Source organism: Rhinichthys klamathensis, unplaced genomic scaffold (genome assembly GCF_029890125.1).
Source record: "Rhinichthys klamathensis goyatoka isolate OS25496 unplaced genomic scaffold, OSU_Roscu_1.1 h1tg000301l_1, whole genome shotgun sequence".
NCBI lineage: Eukaryota > Metazoa > Chordata > Actinopteri > Cypriniformes > Leuciscidae > Rhinichthys > Rhinichthys klamathensis.
This window is the reverse complement of record NW_026606820.1, coordinates 3,465,847-3,491,792: the sequence shown is the minus strand read 5'-3', so window position 1 is coordinate 3,491,792 and position 25,946 is coordinate 3,465,847. Positions and strand designations below refer to the sequence as shown.

The following is a 25,946-nucleotide window of genomic DNA, read 5'->3' as shown; positions in this document are numbered from 1 at the left end:
AAAACATTTAATAGTTTTGATCAGGACTGAGGTTGATTAATAGATTTATGCACAAAAAAAAATTGAAAAAAATATTTATCTGATACATTTTTACAACAGTTTAAAGTAGTGGCTGTTTTCAGCCACGAACATAACGAAAGGGTAGTGAATTTGAACAATGCACAAGGGTTAACTTTCCGTTTCGTTAGTATAATTATACAGGTGAAACTCGAAAAATTAGAATATCGTGCAAAAGTTCATTTATTTCAGTAATTCAACTTAAAAGGTGAAACTAATGTATCATATAGACTCATTGGTAACACTTTACTTGAAGGGGTGTGCATAAGACTGACATGACACCTTCATAACCATGACATGACATATGTCATGAATATGAAGTAGGGTTTGTGAATGTTTATGACAACTGACATTAAGTGTCTTTCGCTCAATAATGACATTTTGAATGCAAATATGACATTGTTTAAGATGTCTTTGTTATGACATCTTGACATAAACCATAACATCATAACCTGTCAGTGTCTTTGTCATGACAACTTGACATTAAATTAAATTAAACTGTCATGTGGTTGGTTTTGACATTGGCTGTCATGAGGCCATTATAACTGTGTCATGAATATTTTTCGTGACCTCAACTACAGTGGTACAAATTGAATTTGTCATTAAAAAGTTATAATGGCTTCATGACAGCCAATGTCAAAGCCAACCACCTGACAGTTTAATGTAATTTTAACCAATAAAGCTAAGTGGTTTCTTAAGTTTTATAATTAATCTGCTATGTCATTTTTATGACAGGTTGTGTTGTCTTAGTAATGTCAAGTTGTCATGACAAAGACACTGACAGGTTATGATGTATTTGCTTATGTCAAGGTGTCATAACAAAGACATTTCAAACAATGTCATATTTGCATTAAAAATGTCATAACTGAGCGAATGACACTTAATGACAGTTGTCATAAACATGCATAAAACTTCCTTCATATTCATAACATGTGTCATGTCATGATTATGAAGGCGTCATGTTAGTCTTATGCACACCCCTTCAAGTAAAGTGTTACCGACTCATTACATGTAAAGTGAGATATTTCAAGCCTTTATTTGTTATAATTTTGATGATTATGGCTTACAGCTTATGAAATCCCCAAATTCGAAATCTCAGAAAGTTAGAATATTGTGAAAAGGTTCAGTATTGTAGGCTCAAAGTCACACTCTAATCAGCTAATTAATCCAAAACGCCTGCAAAGGGTTCCTGAGCCGTTAAATGGTCTCTCAGTCTGGTCAGTAGAATTCACAACCTGACAGTTGTACAGAAAACCATCATTGACACCCCCCACAAGGAGGGAAAGCCTCAAAAGGTAATTGCAAAAGAAGTTGGATGTTCTCAAAGTGCTGTATTAAAGCACATTAATAGAAAGTTAAGTGGAAGGGAAAAGTGTGGAAGAAAAAGGTGCACAAGTAGCAGGGATGACCGCAGCCTGGAGAGGATTGTCAGGAGAAGACTATTCAAATGTGTGGGGGAGCTTCACAAGGAGTGGACTGAGGCTGGAGTTACTGCATCAAGAGCTACCACACACAGACGGGTCCTGGACATGGGCTTCAAATGTCGTATTCCTCTTGTCAAGCCGCTTCTGAACAACAAACGTCAGAAGCATCTTACATGGGCTAAAGAAAAAAAGAACTGGTCTGTTGCTCAGTGGTCCAAAGTCCTCTTTTCTGATGAGAGCAAATTTTGCATCTCATTTGGAAACCAAGGTCCCAGAGTCTGGAGGAAGAATGGAGAGGCACACAATCCAACATGCTTGAAGTCCAGTGCGAAGTTTCCACAGTCTGTGTTGATTTGGGGTGCCATGTCATTGGCTGGTGTTGGTCCACTGTCCTTTATTAAGTCCAGAGTCAACGTAGCCGTCTACCAGGACATTTTAGAATACTTTTCATGCTTCCTTCAGTAGACAAGCTTTATGGAGATGCTGACTTCATTTTCCAGCAGGACTTGGCACCTGCCCACACTGCCAAAAGTACCAAAACCTGGTTCAATGACCATGGGATTACTGTGCTTGATTGGCCAGCAAACTCACTTGACCTGAACCCCATAGATAATATGGGGCATTGCCAAGAGAGAGATGAGAGACATGAGACCGAACAATGCAGAAGAGCTAAAGGCCACTATTGAAGCATCCTGATCTTCCATAACACCTCAGCAGTGCCACAGGCTGATCGCATTCATGCCACGCAGCATTGAGGCAGTAATTCATGCAAAAGGGGCCCAAACTAAGTACTGAGTTCATATGCATGATTATACTTTTCAAAGGGGCTGACATTTCTGTATTTAAAATCCTTCTTTTTATGATTGATTTCATGTAATATTCAAATTTTCTGAGATTTTGAATTTGGGGATTTCATAAGCTGTAAGCCATAATCATCAAAATTATAACAAATAAAGGCTTGAAATATCTCACTTTGCATGTAATGAGTCTATATAATATATTAGTTTAACCTTTTAAGTTGAATTACTGGAATAAATTAACTTTTGCATGATATTCTAATTTTTCGAGTTTCACCTGTATATTAAATCCATTTACCAATTATTTGCGTCTTTTATTTTGTAAAAAAAAAATTATACTGAACTTCCTGTTTGTATTTGGAAGGCTAACGCTGGCTTCACATCGATATTGAACGCGGAATCAGACAGACAGCTGCTGCTGGCTGCTCACCCTCAAACTGGCCACAAATCGCACTTATGAGCTTGGCTGAAAATAAGAGGAGATAAATAGACCAGTTTCTGCTGAACGCTTCGCCTTAAAAGTCTTGTTGCAGCACTGTTAGGTCTACATCCTTATAAAACAGTGGTGAGTTTGCTAACAGCTGATTGCTAGCTAGAGCTGGTGATCATAACCTCAAACAGCAGCATCACTATCTCTCCACATGCTGCTGATCACTGAACGGCTCAACTCTTCTCCATTTGGGCCATGATGCCTCTCAACAACCGCTGTTAAGAACATAGCATAGCTCCTGCTAGTCTCCTGTGAGTGTTACAGCCAGTCTGTTGTAGATTGCCCATTGTTTGAGGTGTTCATGGATCTTTTCTTCTGTTTGTACCTCCTTGAGCTGTTGTTCTGTTTTGTTTATGATAGTTTATATGGATTTACATGTAAGTGAAAGTGACACCCTCGTTCTTTGTCTCATAGATGTTTACTGCTGTAAGTTATTTATTCTTTACACAGGAGTAGTGATGATTGTGTGTTGATGCCTCAAAAAAGAGGATCAGGACAGAGGGAGTGAGCTTATTACCTTCCCTTGGTGGATATCTCACTGTTCTGGACATGATGGGCCCACGGCGTAAGGTCACCAGGACTCATAGTTTGGGGGGAGGAACTTTTAGCTCTCTTGGGCATGAGGAACCCAAAGACTACATCAATGAGCTTTCACATGAGGTGCTTTGCCACATATTCCGGTCAGTACAGCACCCCAACACCCCACCACTAGTTAGTACAATAGTTAGCTCTACCGTATTAGCAATGCTATTACCATCCATCCATCTGTTCTCCTAACTGCTAATTATGATGCTTAAGTTTATCTCCCCTCAGATACTTACCCATGCAGGACATAATGTGTATGGAGTGTCTTTCACGGAAACTGCGGGAAGCGGTGACTCTGTACTTGCGGGTGGTGAAGGTGGTGGACCTTTGTGCCAGCCGGTGGTGGGAGTACATGCCCTCAGGTAGATGGTACTCTTGATGCTCCTGCTCTGTGTCAAATTTCACTAGTGAGATCTGGTTATAACTAAACCTGGAATAAATGTGTAGTCCATAATTAAGTATCAAACTCCTGTACAAACACTGATCTACTCAGCAGGTTTCTGGCAGAATTGAAAGATTTCACATCCCTCTACCCTGCATGTTTATGCATTAAAAGTTTTTTTAGGCTTTTAGTGTACTATCAGCTCAGTTTAACATGATTTACCATAGCCCTCTTAAATTTAGTGGTTGAATCGTTGATGTTGATATCTAGAGAGCTAGATGGTCAATGGCTGATGTAATGCCAAAATAATAAAATACCCTATCGTTCAAAGGTTTGTGCTCCGTAAGAAGACTCTTATGCTCTGCATTGTTGATCAAAAATACAGTAAAACAGTGATATTGGGGAACTATTATTACAATTTAAAATAACTGATAGCTATTTTAAAATATTTAAATATATAATTTATTCCTGTGATTGCAAAGATGAAATAATTGTAATATGCTGATTTGGTGCTCATGCAATATTTCTTATTATTAGCAATGTTGAATACAGTTGTGCTACTTAATAGGTTTCTGAAAACCGTGATTATTATTTATTTATTCATAATTCTTTGGTGAATATAAATTTCTACAGAGCAGCATTCATTTGAAATAATATAAATATTTTGAAACATTTTAAATGTATTTACTGACATTTTTTAAATAAATTGAATGTCCATTGCTGAATAAAAGTATTAATTTAATTAAAAAAAATTCTGACCCCAAACTACAAATTAGATGTTTAAAATAAATAATTTTAATATAACATTACAACATTTATTCAGTTCACTAAAATTGAGTAAATATTGAGTTTTGGTATCTACCGTATATAATGAGAAACTTATGTTAGTCAGATTGATTATCAGCCAATGCCAGACATGATTGGTTCAGGTTGGCCAATTAATAGACCTGGCAGATATATTGGTCTTTTGCTATATGTATTATTTAAAGCTTCCTTGTTTTGAATGGTAGTCCAACGCTGCGTCCGAAATCAAATACTTCCCTACTATATAGTATGCGAAAAACAGTACGGCAAAAGATTAGTTTGTCTGAATACAAAGTATTTGAAAAAGTAGGTGAAAAGTCCCAACCTACTGCTTCCGTCGAGAAGTGTGCATTCGATGGACACTTTACTGTCCCATGAAGATTTATGAATTTTACATTTACATTTATTCATTTAGCTGACGCTTTTATCCAAAGCGACTTACAATTGCTATATATGTCTGGAGCAACTAGGGGTTAAGTGTCTTGCTCAGGGACACATTGGTGTCTCACAGTGGATTCGAACCCAGGTCTCTCACACCAAAGGCATGTGTCTTATCCACTGCGCCATCACTGAGGGTTGGGTCGCCATCACCGCGACCACGGTGGTTGGTCATTTGACAGTAACAACATGGTGGATGAAGTACATCCGAATGTCATTCATACTACCCATATTCATACTATACAGAGCGTACTTTTTTAACGATAGTGAAGTAAATTCAAATGTAGTACCTACTCAGATTAGTACAAGTCCTAAAGAAGTTTACTAGTCCTAAAGCCATGAAATGTAATACTTATTGTCATTTCATTGTCATTCCTAATTGCTATTGTTTGAACTGTCATGTGTCTGTAACTTAGGTTTCACAGACTCCAGTTTCCTCATGCTGATGAAGAAGATGCCTGACTTGGAGCAGCTGTATGGTCTTCATCCACGTTACCTAGAGAGAAGGCGGGTCAGAGGTTATGAGGCCTTCAGTATTCCTGGTGTTTTGGAGGCTCTACAGGCCTGTCCCAACCTTATAGTGAGTTCATGTTAGAGATAATTGTCATTTCAGTTTATGGAAATGGAAGTGTCTGTTTTCTACTACAGTAGAAAATGATAACAATATCTGTACTTATAGGGAGTTGAGACATCCCATTTGGAGCTGGTGGAGGCCGTATGGAACTACATGCCTCAGGTTCACATTTTAGGGAAGTTTAGGAACCGAAACGGGGCCTTTCCTATTCCTTCAGAGAACAAACTTACCATTCCAGCTGCTGCTAAAATCCAGACCCTCCATCTTGTTGGTGAGTTTCAGATTGCCCCCATTGTGCAAACCTTTTTCCCATCATGTGTCAGCTTGGTCAAATTTTGTCTCAAACCTTTCTGTTTGAACTTTCTTATAGGTGTCAATGTGCCAGAGATCCCCTGTCTATCCATGCTCAGACATCTGTACCTGAAGTGGGTGCGCCTCACTAAGCCTCAGCCCTTCAAAGACTTTCTCTGTGTGAACTTGCGTACGTTTGTCATGAGGAACTGCGCCGGTCCCACCAATTCTCTTAAGTATGTGCCTCTTGTCACTGGTCTGGCCTCCGCCCGCAACTTGGAGCAGCTGGAGCTGGTGAGGGTGCCCTTCTTAGGGGGACTGATTCAGCATGTGGTGGAGGATAGCTGGAGGTCAGGTAACCACACAATTTTGCCAGCTCCTTATAAATAGGAGGCATATTAAAATTACTGAATAATATATTGTTGTATTGTAAAATATTTCTCATTGTCCATATGTAGGAAATACCAGTATTGTTTTGTCTACATATTTTGAGCAAGAAATGAGTATGCAGTGTCCACTACTAAAAGAACGTTCAATGTCTGCCATATTGTCTAACGTACATCTCTTCTAGGAGGGTTTCGTAATTTGCACACAATTGTTTTTGGTGCCTGTAAAAATGCACTTGAGGTGGATCTGGGCTACCTCATCATTACTGCTGCTCGCAGGTAAATCTATAATGTTTTAAGAACATTATAAACTTACACTGACTTCTGTATAGCATTAGAGACATTGACAGAATCGACTTTGGTTGTACAGGTTGCATGAAGTTCGAATCCAGCCTTCTTTAACCAAAGATGGGGTGTTCTCTGCACTGAAGATGGCAGAACTGGAGTTCCCCCAGTTTGAGACTTTGCACCTTGGATATGTTGATGAATTTCTATTGCAATGTAAGTCATTGTTATATAATGTGAATGATCACATCTTGCTGTCAGGAGCATCATGGATGCAGATGTTACTGTAAACAGTTTGGATGTAAAATTGTCAAAGTGTTGCGTTTAGCTTATGTCTTTATAAGCATGGCCGTAGCCAGCTATGAGTTCACCGAGGCAAACTAATAAACTTTTGTCTAATTTCGCCATTTTTTTAATTGAAAATAAGCCTAAGAGTCATTTAATGTAAAAAAAAAAATGTGAACTGTAAATGTGAGGGGACAAGAAACATTAACAAAGCAGTTTTCATCATATTTAGGCATAAGAGTAATAATGAATGTGTACATATTTTGAATGAATTTAATAATCTTAGTTACCTAGCTTTCCTGGTAGCCTTCAGTAAAATAACTTTTCTAAGAAAATGATTCCTAAAACATAGATATCAGTTAACCCTATGTTTACTTTCTTCACTGACACAGACTAAAATGAAAAGACTATCAGTCAAAGCTCAGCTTTAGGAGGGGAAGAGACAGGGCAAGATAAGGAGACTTGAGAGAAAAAAAGTGATGGAGATTAGGAGAGATCAGGTATTGACAAATAATCTACTGCCCACTGGCATGGTTTTAAAGCTATTGTTATCCAATTTTTTGGCCTTTAAACGTCTTGAAATACACATATGTAAAACTAACCCCCCTAACTAATCAAATTTGGGACCTTAGTGATTATAAAACCCTTCCTACGGTTCTGTATAATTATAATTATTGGATTATATTACTTTGAAGTTATCTGTTGCCATCTTTAAAGGGGTATTTCAGCCCAAAATGTGCATTCTGTCATCAAACCCTCATGTCGTTCCAACCTCGCAAGACTTTCATTCACTTTCAAAACACAAATAAATATTTTTAAAGGAAACCTGAGATATTCTGTATGTTCCTCCATTGAAAGACCATTCGACCAAAACCTTCAAGCATCAAAAAGTTCTTAAAGACATCATAAAATTGTCAAGCAAGCATGCTTAAGTATCTGTTGACCATATTTGATGTGTTCTGTGTATTTGTTTATCAATGCCTCAAATGAAATGATGCATGCCTAAATGAAATCTGTTTATCATATAAAGTGATCATGTCTCTTCAGAAGAATTGGATTAAACTGCTCGATTCATATGGATTAATTTTATGTCTTCATTTCCCCAAGACATTGATGTTTCAAAAAGAGGGAGAGAAATATGTCAGGTTTCATTAAAAATATCTTGATATGTATTTCGAAAATGATGAAAGTCTTATGGATTTGGAATGACAAAGTAAATAATACCAGAATTTTCATTTTTGTGGGAACTAACCCTTCAGTTACCTCCAATGAAACATGTTTCACACAGGTAACATGAGCCATGCTGAGTTAGTCAAATACGGTCTTGCTGATGTGATTGAAAATCCAGGAATCATCACAGACATTGGAATGAAGGCTGTTAATGAAGTGTTCACCTCCATCAAGTATTTGGTCATTTATAACTGTCCACATCTACACAACCCACACAACTGGATCACAGGTAATGAATTCACCATCATTTACTTATGTATTTCCTGAGCTAATGATGGAACTCAGAAACTATTTTATTTAAAATGTACCATTTCTATCAACAATACCTAGAAAGTCCTCAACTTTACAGTTGATTTTAAGCATATTTCACTATTCGTTTATTAATCTGACTGTTAAGCCGCTCTTTGTTAAAGACCACTCGCGCTGGAGTCGGTTGGTGGACATCACTCTGGTGCGCTGTCATGCTATCAAGCTGGAGTCGTTCAGTCAGTTCATTGAAATGCTTCCCAGCCTGGAATTCATCTCTCTGGATCAGATGTTTCGTGAACCTCCCAAGGTGAGCATAGGATCCCATGAAAACCGAGTTGACGGTGATATGCTTTGATATACTATCATTTGGATATCATTACCATTTGTGGTAAACAGACAGTTCAAGGTCTTTCCACCGATATGAACCTCAGCTGATCACAATACGTGTACTTTTGAACGGTAAAGAAATTGCAATGTGAATGAAAATGGCTATAATATAATATCGACTGTGCTATAGGAGTTGAAATGTTGTGAGTCATATTCATGTAATTTGTTTACTGCAGGGCTGTGCCCGTGTGGGGCTCAGTGCGGGCACGGGTATCGGGGTATCATCTGCCCTGGTCAGCAATCAGAATTCTAACAATGATAATGACAACAATAACAACAACAATCACCAGAACAATAATGATGCAAACATTCCACCAAATAACAACAACCACCAGGGTGAAGATGTGCCTCAGCAAAACCACCGTGGCCCAGAGGGTATGTATACCGTTCAAAAAATGTTGGGGTCTGAACGTTTTTTGTTTTTTATACAGAAATGAATACTTTCATTCAGCTGGGATGCATTAAGTTTACTATAATTGACAGTAAAGACATTTATAATGTTACAAAGAACTCTATTTCCAAATAAATGCGGTTCTTTTTAACTTTCTATTCATCAAAGAATCCTGACAAAAATGTTTAATGGTTTCCTCAAAAATATTTAGCAGCCAACTGTTTTCAACATTCATAATAATAAGAAGAAATGTTACGGCACCAAATCAGCATTTTAGAATGATTTCTGAAGGATCATGTGACTGAAGACTGGAGTAATGATGCTGAAAATGTTGTTTTGCCATCACAAAAATAAATTACATTTTAAAATGTTCAAATAGAAAAATTTGTTTTAATATTTCACAAAGTCACTATTTTTTTTTCTGTATTCTTCATCAAATTAATGCTGCCTTATTGAGTGTAAGAGACTTCTTTCAAAAATATTGTAAAAATCTTACTGACTGCAAACTTTTGAACCTCTAGTGTTTTTTGCTTGTTGAAAGGTTTGAATTGACTTTTCTGTCTTTAATCAGAGATTCCCAATGTGGAGGGCATGGTGGCAGACAACATGGAGCCTGAGCCGGTTCTTGTGGCCGTCAATCAAGAGGAAGAGACCCAGGGTTCCCGCCAGACTACTAATCCTTCGCTTGAACAGGATGAGGAACAAGCAGGTCTGAAGAAACCCTGTAAATAATTTTAACAGATAGGTTACATTTAACAATTAACCAATAATATTTTTATTTATTTATTGCCTTCTCTTTTATGATTTAATTTAGGCCCTAGCGGAGTTCAAACCACAGTGAAGAAGCAGTCGGTGGTGCTGTCTGACTCAGACAGTGAGGACGAGTACAGTCCAATCAGGACGCCAGCTGCCGCCCGCTCTCAAGGCCAGTACCCTGTGACAGAAGCCCAGGGGAAGAGCAGCACAGCTGTGACTCCACATGGTAGTTAACATTTAAAGTCCTCATAGCCACTGCAGCGGTTCATAGCTCAAAATCATTTCAAACACATATTATTCCAACATGTGTGAAGTAAAAAAGTGTTTAAATATTTTTGAACAAAAACTTGAACTGAGTTGAGCAGGTTAATGACACTTTTGTTGTGTAGAGCTGCCTTTGAAGTAATTTCATAATTTATGAACTTTGCAACATTGACAGTTATTTAACTGAATTGAATCAACGTTAAATTGAGCTGAATAATGACTGTTGTATTTTGTAGAGCTGCTTTACAGCTGAAATTGTAGTCATTTTATAATTGCATCATTTACAATTCACACAGCGGGTTGATCCCGGGAAATTGCCGTAAAATTGCTTGAGCGCCTTCTGTGTGAACGCAAACACGTCCCAGGACTGAGTGAACGCAAACACGTCCCAGGACTGATGCCGGGATGGGGACCTAGTAGCATTGCCGGGATCAGTCTCAGAACGCGCCCTGTGTGAACAAAAGCCAGGACCAATGCCGTATGGGGTGTGTTGTAGTGATGACGCACGTGCCATCGCAATGACTATTGTGTGACTCTGTTGCTCTTAGAAGAAAGTTTGTGTTCGTCATCAACAAAGAAAGAACGTTGATGAAAAAAAAATTTTTCGAGAACCAGATTGCATTCGACCGAATTGCTTTCGTATTTCGAACAGCCACAAAAGACAAACGCCTACTCTCTGCCTACTGACCTAATGCGTAAACATTATGGGAAGCGCGTTAGCCAGATGTGATTTAAACTTTGTTGGCTGGAGACCCAAGTTTGGTTTGAAGATGAAAAACGACCAAGCACAATGTTTTCTCACCATTCCTGAATTCTTGCAGCTATCAGAGAAACTAAAGCTGATGACTCCGTATTTCGTCTCCGGGCGCATAAATATATGTAAATTGCGCAATCTTATTTTATTCATTAGATCGAAAGAAACCTAAAAAAACATACATTTACCCACCCATAGACCCTCCCGTCGATGAAATCAGGACAGAAGTGGTTGAAAGTGGACAAAAGAGATGGGTTAAAATACCAGGTGTAAACTGGTATGTGTCTCCCTCATCTACTTGTTTTCGATCGACCAAAACGCATTTTAATACCAGGTGTAAACAAATTAGCAAAAGCTCTAGTGTAAAAACGCCCTAAGAAACAAGAAAAAGTCTGTGCTGAACAAAGCTCATCTTGATGGCTAACTTATGCTAATATGATTGTTCTGCTGTATTCTGGCAGGTAAAGGGAAAACTCCGCTGCGTAGACGTGGACCGCACCCTCAAGAGTTCAGCTGTGAGAAAGGCTGCCAGGTAACCAGCGAGCAGATCAAGGCTGACATGAAGGCGGCCACTGAGACGGCCAGAGACAGAAACAGTGGAACTGGGCCTGCTTCAGGCCACGCTGCCGGCAGCTGTGTTTGCTCCATCCGCTGGAGGGAGGACTCGGCCAATCAGGACGACCAGGGTGAGGCAGGCAGAGGGGACGATGATATGGTAAGGACTCGCTGCACGTGCAGCAGGTCGCGTCCCGGCTCTGAAAACAGGACTCATAGTGGCCACAGCCTGCCAGCGGGGGACGAGAACCACAGACCAGAGCGTCACAGCCCAGAGCAGAGAGCAGGGGAAGATGAGACGGAGAACAAGCACTCCAACGCTCCACCCAGGACACACAGCTCATCTGAAGGGCATAGTGAGAGGACTGCAAGCCACCAGCAAGGCTCGTCACACAGAAGCCCTACAGACGAGTTCCCCAGGAGACCCGTCACTCGTGCCCGCAGCAGACTTTCCTCTGTGCCCTTGGTTTGTGAGTCAGGTAAGATGAGAGCAGAGGTTCCTCACTGTGGGACTTCAAAGAGTCTTTTGAGCAATGGAAAAAAGCACAGTTGGGCAAAGGCTGACCCTCGGGTGTGTCATTTTGTGCATAGCATAAAAGCAGATGGAGGAATGCTGGGGGTCTGGATTACTCCACTGCTAGTCTATATTGGCAACTATACTGCAGTATATCTCCATGTGTTCTTGACATTCAGATAAAGTGGCACCACTGTTTTGACTCCTAGTGAACCTACAGTGCTGAGAAGGGCACATATAAGAAACTAGAGTTTTAACATTCATAAAGCCACTAATGGTGTAAAACATCTCTCAAGTGTGGATGCATTTATTTCAGGAATTGTTAAAGGGGTCATATAATGCCATTTTTGTACAAGCTAATATGATTCTTTAGGGTCTAAATTAAAAGTTTGTAATATACTTTAATTAAAAATTCTCATTAGTATTGTAAGAAAACACTTATTTTACCTGGTCAAAAACAGCTCTGTTTTCAGCACGCCGTTTCAGTGCATATGACTTTAAATGATCATGAGCTTTCCTGACTCCGCCCCTCTGTTCTATGCGTACACGTTTGTAACACAATACCATAACGTGTTGTTCATTATAAACGTGGGATTATGAATTATATGGAGAACGTCGTACATAGAAAACATGCAGTAATGTACCCTGAGTGTAAACCTTAGACTCATTCATCGTGAAGCGATTTGCAAAGATATAAATATTAATATAAAGTTTAATAAAACGTTACACTCACTTCAGTTGTTCTAGAGGTTCAGCAGGAACACGAATATCTGGTACCGATTCTTTATTCAGGAGCAGCTGCTTAGCAAAACCAGCTTTATACTGATCCTCGTTTATAAAGCAGTCTGGTGAGAAATGATTCGCGCAAATATGAAAGCATTGACGTTGGTCGTGGGGAATATTCCCTTCGAAAACAAACTCAACCACTGCGTCTTCAGCGGTTCGGATTTAGGAACATTAAAATGACTGCTGTGTTATTGCACCCAAGAACAGAACACCACAATCGCTTAGACGCCATTCTGCTCATAGACAGTGCTCCAGCATATCAACCATGACCGCGCCGGTCCGCGCAGACTATGATTGACAGCTCTCACGAGCGAGGGCGGGTCTGTGTTGAAACGCGCCTATCAATCAACAATCGCGGGAGGGGCGTCCGACCGTGTGACGTCACACGGTCGAACGGCTCGATTTGAGGCAGGGGAAAACATATAAGGAGATTAAAACAAAACCACTGGATGGATTTTTATCATTATATGATGGTTGTGTACAGGCACTGCCAACACACATTTCAGTACAATCAACTTAAAAAAGTGCATGTACCATTATATGACCCCTTTAACACTTTTTCAGGCTCCTTTGTGAAAAACTGCAACAGATTTATACAATAGGTCTTTTTAAGCTTGAAGTATAATATGTGACTATAACATTTAAAGGTGCAATGTGTAATATTTCTGAGGATCTATTGACAGAAATGCAATGTAAGATCCATAACTATGTGTTCAGTGGTGTATAAAGACCTTACTCAATGAACCGTTATGTTTTTATTACCTTAGAATGAGACATTTATATCTACATAACCGCGGGCACCCCCTTCTATTAAGGTCGACATAGTGACGTCATGTTTCTACCGTAGCCGACAGCGAACAAACAGCGCTACAGAGCGCGTTTCGTTCATAGCTTGAAAGAGAAGCCACAGAAAGCTAGAAGCTAGCCATAAACACTGTGAGAAGTGACTTTTCCCTTGTCAGTGGTGTAAAATATGTAGTTGGACTGTTTCATGTAACTTAGTTCTTCTCCCTCGCTGTGTTATGGCTTTGACAATCAGCTGATTAGTACTATTGACCGTAAAACAGTAACGTAAGTCGATCTTGGAAGCATTTTAAGTTGATCGCGAAGAGTTTTCAAAACCAGAGAAAATAAACAATATTTTTATTCATTATTATTTATTAATTTGTGTGTAGTAAATGGTGTATAGGGGATGCGGAGGCGCACGCGCTGTTACAATCACGTCATTTTTGCCGCGCGCATCTTTGCGCTCATTTGGACGCGTCGAGTATAAACAATGCTTTACGCTTTAACCAGCTCAGCCACAGTAACAGCTCATATTTAGCCAGCTAAACTTTTACTACCCTGTTAGAAAAAAACATGTAGTTGGATAGTTTTATGTGGTTCTTCTCCCTCGCTGTATTATGGGTTTGCTATGTGGGGAGAAATGTGCTGGTTACGTTCGTGAGACAATCAGCTGATTACTATTATTATATTATATATTAAGACCTAGTGTTGTCACGGTACCAAAATTTCAGTATTCGGTACCAATACCAGTGAAAATCCACGGTTCTCGGTACCAATTTCGGTACCAAAGCTTAATTTAGATTAAATTTACATATATTAAAGTGTATATCACGGTTACAAAGATGGAAATTGTAGTATTAAAAACACTTTACAATAAGATTCTATTTGATAGATAACATTAGATAAAATGACCTAACAAACAATAGTTATACTGTAGCAATTATTCTCCTTGGGGTTAATTTAAAAATGTACTAATACATTTTTTAAATCAAAAGTTTTATCTGTTAACATTATTTAATGCACAATGAATGAAGTGAACAATCATGAACAATCAAGTATTTGTATTAAATAACATTCATAAACATTAATCAATGTTGGAAAAAATATATTGTTCACTCAATGTGTAGATGGATAACGCATTAATGTTAATGAATGCTATCTTATTGTAGTGTTACCAAACTATACAGGAGATAAAACATGTTTTATTTGACTTAACTGTACTTTTATTTGATCCAAAACTGCCAAAAATGTCACTCTTGCCTGATGTCTTCAAAGCTTGAGAACCCTGTAGCTAATTTCTAATGCAAGGGCTAGAAATCAATTAATCCTTTGCTGATACTTCCTCTTCATCATGGCGAGCGCTGTTCGCACTGTTTTCTCCTTCTCTCCACAAGCGCTCGCTCTCGCATGTCTCCACTATGCAACCATAAACAGTGACGCGCCTGGAAAAACAAGCTCGCACATCTCTTCTATTATTAAGCGCGCTTCCCGCGCGCCTACATTTGAAATTTGCACGCGCAAAAACGCGCTGTGTGAACGGCCCTTTATGGCAACGTGACATTAGCCTAATTCAACATATTTCCATATGTGGCTCTTTCCTCCTTGTTAACAAGTGGATTCAGAGCCAACGCATTAGCAGCGCCGCCGGTCGCCATGTCTCAGTGTTTTTATGAAGAGGACGCAACTCTGCACCTTTCAGACAGCGCATCAAGAACCGGATTAACCCGGTACTCGGTACCTAGAAAAGCTGGTACCGTAACCGTTTTTTTTTTTTTAAATACCGACTTGGTACCGAAGTACCGAGTTTTTTGACAACACTATTAAGACCCTTGATCCTCACCTGACTATGGCTTTGTAAACTTTATCCATGATGTGGTTTATAATGGACTGTGGTACAGAAACTTGGCTTACTCTGGCTATTCTCTGTTGTCTCAGACGACGATATGTTTGTCCCGTTTTAGCAACCGTAGCTTCTTCGAAAGGGAGGGGTGAGCAGTGGGCTGAGCCATTAGTGCAACTCGCAACCGAACCGCTAGATGCCGCTAAAATCTACACACTGCACCTTTAATATTACCATTAAAATGACATACTTTTGGTCAGTAAAAAAAATTAATGTTTTGAAAAGTCTCTTATGCTCATTATTAAGGCTGCATTTATTTGATCAAAATACCATAACAACAGTAATATTGTCAAATATTATTATAGTTCAGAAGATATATATGCCCTTACTGTCACTTTTAATCAATTTAAAGGCCAGTTCAAACAAACTGCACTGACAGACAGTTCGTTGCTCATCTAGTTTAGTCGGATCAGTGCGTTACCCCTGCCGGTTTCTGTTGCCGTTGTACGGCTCTTGTTTTCGCCAATTGATAATGTTGAATCGGAGTTTGTCAGGTCTTGGAATGTGACATACTGTTGGCATTGGCCGGTTTCTGTCATTGCAGTGTGAATTAGCCTAAATGCGTCCTTGGTGAATGAAAGTATTATTTCTTTCTTTAAAAAAATCTTACTGACCCCAACAGTAGTATATGTATAAAAAATGCATAGAATTTCTCTTTTTAGATGAATATTTCTGTAAAAATTAATTTGAAAAGTGAATCACTTACTCACCTTTTGATCAAGTTTTGAAAACCCACCATAAAAGTGGTTCATACGACTCATGTACTGAAACACACTGAAATCTGTGTTCACCCCTCAATGTCCAGTTCACGATTGAGTCATTCTTTTGAGTCAAATCTGTTCAGTGAATTGGTTGATCCATGGAAGTCCTGCAAGTTTAAAACAACACAAGGCTAATCTATATTGCTATGTTGCTCATGATATGCAAAATAGTTAGTTGAAATTAATTAGATGAGATTTAGCCAAGATAAGTCAGTCCATCAGTAAGATTTGCAGTTCATTTCTACTATTCCTCATCACTTGTTCGTCTGTCCAGAACTGCCTAAAGCAAAGCCTCGGGCTGCGGTAAAGAGAAAACGTATGGCAGACAAGTCCACCAGCACCAGTGACCCTGTAACTGAAGACGACCATGTGCAGGTGGGTTCATAGTCTGGTTCACTCAACTATACGTTTCCTTAATGCAGAACACAAGTGTCCAAGAATCTGTTCATATACACTCACCTAAAGGATTATTAGGAACACTTGTTCAATTTCTCATTAATGCAATTATCTAATCAACCAATCACATGGCAATTGCTTCAATGCATTTAGGGGTGTGGTCCTGGTCAAGACAATCTCCTGAACTCCAAACTGAATGTCAGAATGGGAAAGAAAGGTGATTTAAGCAATTTTGAGCGTGGCATGGTTGTTGGTGCCAGACGGGTCGGTCTGAGTATTTCACAATCTGCTCAGTTACTGGGATTTTCACGCACAACCATTTCTAGAGTTTGTGAAAAGGGAAAAACATCCAGTATGCGGCAGTCCTGTGGGTGAAAATGCCTTGTTGATGCTAGAGGTCAGAGGAGAATTGGCCTACTGATTCAAGCTGATAGAAGAGCAACTTTGACTGAAACAACCGAGGTATGCAGCAAAGCATTTGTGAAGCCACAACACGCACAACCTTGAGGCGGATGGGCTACAACAGCAGAAGACTCCACCGGGTACCACTCATCTCCACTACAAATAGGAAAAAGAGGCTACAATTGCAAGAGCTCACCAAAATAGGACAGTTGAAGACTGGAAAAATGTTGCCTGGTCTGATGAGTCTCACTGTGGTGGTGGTGGTGTAATGGTGTGGGGGATGTTTTCTTGGCACACTTTAGGCCCCTTAGTGCCAATTGGGCATCGTTTAAATACCACGGCCTACCTGAGCATTGTTTCTGACCATGTCCATCCCTTTATGGCCACCATGTACCCATCCTCTGATGGCTACTTCCAGCAGGATAATGCACCATGTCACAAAGCTCGAAAGTTCACTGTACTAAAATGGCCTCCACAGTCACCAGATCTTAACCCAATAGGGTATCTTTGGGATGTGGTGGAACGGGAGCTTCGTCCCCTGGATGTGCATCCCACAAATCTCCATCAACTGCAAGATGCTATCCTATCAATATGGGCCAACATTTCTAAAGAATGCTTTCAGCACCTTGTTGAATCAATGCCACTTGGAATGAAGGCAGTTCTGAAGGCGAAAGGGGGTCAAACACAGTATTAGTATGGTGTTCCTAATAATCCTTTAGGTGAGTGTATATTTGGGGCCACTCTGTATGTGCAAAACACACCTTTTTTTTCTCACATCATACAGGTGCTCAGCCTTAAATCCAAAAACCTGGTGGGAATCACACTTACAAACTGTGGCATCACAGACCTGGTCCTTAAGGAGTGCCCCAAAATGATGTTTGTCCATGGTGAGTTTATAACAAAACACGTTGACGTCGACATACATGTTTAAACTGTATCAGATCCTCATGTGTAATTTGATTCTTTCTTCCCAAGCGACACGCTGTAGGGTGCTAAAACACTTGATTGTGGAAAGTGCCCCCATAGTGAACCGCTTTGACTACGCACAATGTAAGAAGTTGGATATGGAGCAGGTGCTTGACCAGATCTTACGGATGCCTGCGGAGAGAAACCGCATCATCTACATGAGGCCTATGCAGCAGGTCAGCGTTATTCTTAGGTTGCCATGACAGTAAAGAAAACAAGGATGCATTAAATTGATTAAAAGTGACAGTACAGTAAGAAAGTTAGAATGTTACAAATTATTTCTATTTCAAATAAATGCTGTTGGTTTTAACTATGTATCTGTCAAAGAATCCTTTAAAAAATTGTTTCTTGAGCAGCAAATCAGCATATTAGATGATTTCTGAAGGATCATGTTACACTGAAGACTGGAGTAATGATGCTGGAAATTCAGCAAATTTTTAATTGTACTAATATTTCACAGTTTTAGTGTTTTTACTGTATTACTGTAACTTAAAATGCTAATGTTTCGCACTGTATGTAACGATTTTCCAGAAAACTTGTGATTTGGATTACTATATAGTGTTACATTACATTTTTTAAGCCCTTTAAAGGGTATTTAAGAGGATATTCACCCAAAAATGAAAACTACCCCATGATTTACTCACCCTCAAGCCATCCTAGGTGTATATGACTTTCTTCTTTCAGACGAATACAATCAAAGATATATTAAAAAATGTCCTGGCTCTTCCAAGCTTTATAATGGGCCATTTTAGTTTATAACGCTTTAAATATGGTTTTTTACCTTACACAAACACTGGGCTTCACTTCAGAAGGCCTTTATTAACCACCTGGAGCCATGTGGAGTACGTTTATGATGGATGGGTGCACTTTTTTGGGCTTCAAAATTTTGTCCTCCGTTCATTGCTATTATAAAGCTTGGAAGAGCCAGGACATTTTTTTTTTTTATATAACTCCGATTGTATTCGTCTGAAAAAAGTAAGTCATATACACCTAGAATGGCTTGAGGGTGAGTAATTCATGGGGTAGTTATAATTTTTAGGTGAACTATCCCTTTAAAGCACAATATGTTACACTTATGTTCTTTTCAACATCAATCTCCAGATTGATTCTCTGGCTCTGGAGAAAAAGCTCTTCAGCGGTCCGTACCCATACCACATTGCTATTATCCATGAGTTCAGCAACCCACCCAATGTTAGGAACAAGGTGCGCGTACGTAGCTGGATGGACACCATTGCCAACATTAGCCAGTGAGTTTTTACTGGACATTATCCATACAGTACTGGTAAAACTAAGACTTCATAAAATCACAGTTTTGCATCAGAAGAATATTTCAGTTTTAGCAGATTGATATAGACCAAGAATAAAATCTTTGTTTTGTGTGTATCATCTTTATAACTCTGTATTTAAAAAGTAATAATACTTTTTCTTTTTTTGTGACTTGTTTCATTACAATTTGATTCTGCAAAAGTTAAGCTGACTTTTCAAATGGTTAATTTGATTCCCCGGGAGCCAGTTACATAAACATAGCCATTATGTGACTGTGACTTAAGTACTAGTACGACCAACTAGCGGGTAGTCGAGGGGAAATCAGTCTTACTTTTTAGCATCAAATTAGACCATCATCTCCGTTTTTATGTAATTGATTTAAAACAGTTGTGAACAGTCTTAAAGAAAAAAAACGAGTATGACTAACTTGTAAGACTAGTCTTAGCAGTTTATGCAACTGGCCCCTGCTTTGTCCACCAGATGGCAATATTTTCTTATCATGGTATACCCAAAAGCTCACCAATCTGTGTTTTTGTCCTTTACAAGAGAACTCATCAAGTATGAATTCTTTCCGGAGGCCACACGGACGGAAGAGGATGTAAAGAAGTATCCCAGCTATCCCTGGGGCCGAGACATCTACACATTAGAGGGTGAGAGGAAACAGATCAGAGTCCTTTGAGACTAGCTCCAAGTTCCCCTCGCTTCCTCTGGAAACACAGTTATAGTGGTGTGTGTGTGTGTGTGTGTGTGTGTGTGTGTGTGAGAGAGAGAGAGAGATTTTACAATTGTACTTACATCCCTTACATAAAGCTCCAAATGATCTTAATAGATGAGAAAATTAGCTGGCTCACATAATGTTGAATCGGCCCGTAAATGTTTACAAGATCACATTCAGTTTTAAAGGAATAAAAAAGTAATGGCTTTCCCACACTCCCTGTGCTTTAGGAGTAGTAGATGGAGCGCCATACTCAATGATCACAGATTTCCCGTGGCTTCGCTCTTTACGCACGGCAGAGCCCAACAGTTATGCTCGATACGACTTTGAGGATGATGAAAGCAGTAAGTAACACACTGTCCATGATAAAATAGTGAAGTTCAGGTGTTATTATTCATCACAAAACAATGATTCAAATGCTGATGAATCCTAGCTATGGCACAGCTGTTTAGCTGTGTGATCTTTGTTCAACCATACGTTTTCCCATTTTTTTTGTTAATTTTTTTTGTATTACCCATCCACTGTTTAGAATCTTTCTTATGCTCACCAAGGCTGCATTTATTGGATCAAAAACTAAAATAGATTTCTGTTTTAATATATTTTAAAATGTAATTTATACATGTGATGGCAAAGCTGAATTTTCAGCATTACTACTCCAGTCTTTAGTGTCACATGATCCTTAAGAGTCTTTCCAATATGCTAATTTGCTGCTCTAGAATCATTTCTGATTATCAATGTTGAAAACACTGCTTAATATATATTTTTTATATTAAATCTTTTATTTAATACTTTTTCTCAGAATTCTTCGATGAATAGAAAGTTCAAAAGAACAACATTTGTTTGAAATATTTTGTCATTAAATGTCTATACCATCACTTTTGATCAATTTAATCCATCTTTGTTTTTTTTAAATACTGACGCCAAATTTGAACAGTGTATATTTATTCCAATTTTCCCACTTTTCCTTCTAATATGTCCCTCAGTTTTAAAAATAGTCCCTCATTAAAAAAAAAAAAATCACAGCATAAACTAACTTACTCTCGCCCACTCTGAAATGTTCCTTTCCGTCAGCTACTATCTATGCGCCACGGCGTAAGGGGCAGCTCTCGGCCGACATCTGCATGGAGACGATCGGCGAGGAGATCTCAGAGCGACGGCAGACACGCAGGGGTGTTTTCCAGCGTGTGGTGGTCGTCTTCATCCACTACTGTGATGTTCGGGGGGAACCGGTGGATGACGACTACATCTAGAATGATCACTGCTCAGCTGGAGGGCCTGAAGATGCTGAAGAGAGGGTGGAGAGCTCTTCAGCCCTCTACCAACCTCTGTGTGAGAACAGAAAGCCTCAGTGGTGAATACCAAGGCATTTCCAGTTGCCTTTATCTCTGAGTTGACTTGAAACAAAGAGTAATCGCTTTCAATCGGCCATTGTCTTTTTTGTGAGTTCATTCTAGAGTAATGAACTGTAGAGTAATGTTGTCACCAGGCTGGTTTGCTTGTGTTCATTACATGAAGGATGAATTGCAAGCCTTCCATGGACCGCCAGCACATTTGTAGTAAAGAGGGGTGATGGTGTCAGCAGTTGCTTTGTTGCTACGGTTGTGCGCATGGGAAAAGATATGCAGAGTCACAAAAGGTGGCATATAAAATCACTTGATGGTGAAGACTTTATTTATTTATTTTTTCAAACCCAGGCAGGGTGTTTTGGCCACTTGGCATAATATCCCGGTGTGTATCTGCACTGTTACAGGCAATAACATCGTTCTAGATTTGTTTTGTTTTTTTCTCCTCATACCTTTTCAGAGACTTTTTTTAATACATTTTTTTAGAATTTCATGTTATTTTTGTTTTCCTCTTACCTTCCCCCTAGAGGTTGGCTTGTGTGTTCTACACTATTAACAGTGTTGATGTCAGTTTAATCCAGAACCTGGTGAAGAGATTCAGTGTTTCTTGGCCCATGAGAGGAACGTGGCAGAATCGGTGAATAAATGTACCACGTCTTCATAGAGCTAAAAAAAAAACAAATTGTGTAACAAAGACAAGTTAAGAGTATTTTAAGCCCACGTGATTTTTGTTTTTTCCCTTTATTCAGACTATTTTTATGGAACTCCAGTTGAATAGTTTTAAATCAGAAGCACAGTGGATAAAGTTGCCAGGCATATCCCTTATTCATCTTCAGATGACTTGACCCACATTTCCTTCTCCTCACAAACTCGCACTCTTCATATGGTGAAGCATCTTCAAAAATGGCCCTGTGCCATTAACCTGCATTATAACCTACACCAGAGAAAATAGTCAGCATAATGGGTTTCTGGATTGTTTCTTTCCTCTTTCTTGCCTAGTTCTTTACATAGTTGTTTAAACATTTAAAGTCGACAAATGGAAATAAAATAAAATGCACAATGTGTATTAACTGTCTGCTTGGTGCAGGATAGATTTCACCAACTCGTGTTCGTAAAGAGTAGTTTGGGAAACTAGTCTAATTAAGAGAGAGTTGCAAGTCCAGGAGCTATTGATGCACAACAAGCCCATCTCGCTGCTCTACTTTGTGCTTTTCTGGGTGACCCACTCTGCCATGTTTCAAGAGCCAAGAAATTCCATGGATTGAATCTGCACACATACTGAGCACTGCAGAAACTTGTGTACAAAGTTTGTGTACAGATATTCTGTATTTAAAAGATCTTCCAAGATTTGTTTTATATGTTTATATAAAAGAATAAATATTTCACCAAGACGTTCTGTCATGGCTATTTTTGATTTATCTTATCTCGTATTGTTTATATCTCATGTACAATAATATAACTCTATTAGATACAGTGGGGAGAACAAGTATTTGATACACTGCCGATTTTGCAGGTTTTCCCACTTACAAAGCATGTAGAAGTCTGTAATTTTTATCATAGGTACTCTTCAACTGTGAGTGACGGAATCTAAAACAAAAATCCAGAAAATCACATTGTATGGTTTTTAAGTAAATCATTTGCATTTTATTGCGTCACCTACCAACCAGTAAGAATTCCGGCTCTCACAGACCTGTTAGCCCTCCTATTCTCCACTCATTACCTGTATTAACTGCACTTGTTTGAACCCGTTACCTGTATAAAAGACACCTGTCCACACACTCAATCAAACAGACTCCAACCTCTCGACAATGGCCAAGACCAGAGAGCTGTGTAAGGACATCCAATAAAATTGTAGACCTGCACATGGCTGGGATGGGCTACAGGACAATAGGCAAGCAACTTGGTGAGAAGGCAACAACAGTTGGCGCAATCATTAGAAAATGGAAGAAGTTCAAGATGACGGTCAATCTCCCTCGGTCTGGGGCTCCATGCAAGATCTCACCTCGTGGGGCATCAATGATCATGAGGAAGGTGAGGGATCAGCCCAGAACTACACGGCAGGACCTGGTCAATGACCTTGAAGAGAGCTGGGACCACAGTCTCAAAGAAAACCATTAGTAACACACTACGCCGCCATGGATTAAAATCCTGCAGCGCACGCAAGGTCCCCCTGCTCAAGCCAGCGCATGTCCAGACCAGTCTGAAGTTTGCCAATGACCATCTGGATGATCCAGAGGAGTAATGGGAGAAGGTCATGTGGTCTGATGAGACAAAAATAGAGCTTTTTGGTCTAAACTCCACTCGCCGTGTTTGGAGGAAGCAGGATGGGTACAGCCCCAAGAACACCATCCCAACCGTGAATCATGGAGGTGGAAACCTCATTCTTTGGGGATGCTTTTCTGCAAAGGGGACAGGACGACTGCACCGTATTGAGGGGCGGATTGATGAGGCCATGTATCGCGAGATCTTGGCCAACAACCTCCTTCCCTCAGTAAGAGCATTGAAGATGGGTCGTGCCTGGGTCTTCCAGCATGACAACGGCCTGAAACACACAGCCAGGGCAACTAAGGAGTGGCTCAATAAGACGCATCTCAAGGTCCTGGAGTGGTCTGTATGGAGGAGTGGGCCAAATCACTGCTGCAGTGTGTGCAAACCTGGTCAAGAACTACAGGAAACGTATGATCTCTGTAATTGCAAACAAAGGCTTTTGTATACCAAATATTAAGTTCTGCTTTTCTGATGTATCAAACATTTGTCAATAAAATGCAAATGAATTACTTAAAAACCATACAATGTGATTTTCTGGATTTTTGTTTTAGATTCCGTCACTCACAGTTGAAGAGTACCTATGATAAAAATTACAGACTTCTACATGCTTTGTAAGTGGGAAAACCTGCAAAATCGGCAGTGTATCAAATACTTGTTCTCCCCACTGTACATATTTTATTTGCTTAAAAATTATTCAAAATCTGATACATTTGTTAATTAATCATTTTGACCGATTTGAGACCAACTACATCACTCACAAAATGACCTCATTGTTCTTATTTTAAATTTATTTGATATTTACAGGTTTTTCCATAACCTAATATGGTATGAATAATTAGTTATTAACACTTGTATCGCTTGACTGTTTGCGTGTTCCAGAAAGATTACACCAAGGACATCTATTATAACGTTTTAATAATTTTTCAATGATATGTCGACACCATAAAACGGGCACAGAGGAATAATATTGTTGGGATCACTTTTAAATATAAAGAGAACTATAAGCGTCCACACCATCGTTGTTTATTATGATGAGCAATCTCTACAATTATTTCCTCTGCTGCTTAACATGCTTGAGCTCTTATATATATATATATATATTTCTAGTTGTATAGTAAATCCTTGGATTGTTCACTTAATTCGTTCAAAAACAGCGATGTGTGAGTCATTGAATCACTCGAAGGAAACACCACTACCGTGTTGCTCAACTCTTTGGCTTCATTTGGATCCGGAGCAAAAAAAAAAGACAAAGTAATTGACAATATTGTCTTTAAAGTGCAAGTACTTGATATCAACTTATTGTTTACTGAACTGTGTACTCTGTCTGAATGTCTACATTGCTGTGATTACCTACGAGTATCTGATGCCTTGTCCCCAGCCCCTTCATAATGATACTTTTCTTTTGACGGTGGCCTCCGCCGTGTTTTACACAGAGCATGTGTGTAATTACACGAGCAAAATAGCAGTTTCATGATTAGTCTTCAATTATTGTGTAACAGTCCTACAAACAGATGTGTGCGTGTAAAATCAATTTCCATACTCAGACACTGGGCTACGTTCAATAACCCACAAGGCATGAGAGGGTAGTTAGTCTACACTCTTTGCTGTTGTATATGACCCATTCTGGGTTTAGTCTTGTCACATTGTTTACAATGTGTCACCGACACCATGAAGGTGTTTAATGTTTCAGGTCATTTGTCGCTTAACACTGTATAAGCAGGAAGAGGAGAGATATGTGGTTAGAGCAGAACCCCTCCTGTACTCAGTTCCTGTCTGAAAGGGCTGGCCAAACCTTTCTGAATAACATCCAGCCAGTTTCACCTAGAGAAATCAATCTCAGTGGTGAAAGACTTTCTTGCAGGACACGTTAATCAGTTTCGGCTGTCCTGAGCAAAACATGCATGCGAGGAAGTAAACACAAGCGTGTGGTTGGTGTTGATCTTTTGTCTTGAAGTCTTAGTCAGTTTTGCTTAATTCAGTCTTGAAGTCAGTCTTGGTTAATTCATCTTAAGTTTCTGTTTTTGATAAAGCAGGGTTCCAGAAGTATCATTAATTTTTTCATAGGGGTATTGATTTTAACTTATAAATCTTTGAAGACCGACCTGCCGTGAGCTACTAGGTTGTTGAGCATATACTTTTGTTCAAGCCATCGGCCTGCATATTTTCCACAACCTGCATTTTTATAATAAAATAATATTGTTAAACAGCCGAATTCAGCAAAACATTTCCCTTTATACCGCAAAGAAATCTCCATTAATCTGAGAATCTTGACCAGCAAATTGTTCCAAAAAACATTTTGTATATATATATACATACATATATATATATATATATATATATATATATATATATCGATTAATATCATCTAACAAAAGTTTTTATTTATATCTGTGCATATATATATATTATTATATTTATACACGCATTATATATATATATATATATATGCACATTTATTT

At 39.1% G+C, this 25,946-nt stretch overlaps 1 protein-coding gene across 4 annotated transcripts; it reads left to right on the top strand.

Moving 5' to 3' along the window:
• The first annotated feature begins 2,880 nt into the window (after positions 1-2,880).
• On the top strand, positions 2,881-21,321 carry fbxo38 (F-box protein 38). 4 transcript variants are annotated; one of them, XM_056270333.1, is made up of 21 exons: positions 2,881-3,019; positions 3,183-3,448; positions 3,582-3,715; positions 5,394-5,557; positions 5,657-5,822; positions 5,922-6,197; positions 6,414-6,507; positions 6,599-6,729; positions 8,087-8,257; positions 8,442-8,584; positions 8,841-9,039; positions 9,627-9,764; positions 9,870-10,037; positions 11,291-11,863; positions 16,406-16,506; positions 17,714-17,816; positions 17,905-18,071; positions 18,997-19,142; positions 19,708-19,811; positions 20,107-20,220; positions 20,948-21,321. In XM_056270333.1, exons 2-21 carry the CDS (start codon positions 3,318-3,320, stop codon positions 21,124-21,126), a joined length of 3,402 nt encoding a protein of 1,133 aa, XP_056126308.1. In that variant the 5' UTR covers positions 2,881-3,019; positions 3,183-3,317; the 3' UTR covers positions 21,127-21,321. The 4 variants fall into 4 exon arrangements, with proteins under 4 accessions (XP_056126308.1, XP_056126304.1, XP_056126305.1 ...); XM_056270329.1 differs by having other exon boundaries at positions 9,627-9,779; XM_056270330.1 differs by having other exon boundaries at positions 2,882-3,019; positions 3,225-3,448; positions 9,627-9,779.
• Positions 21,322-25,946: the final 4,625 nt, after the last annotated feature.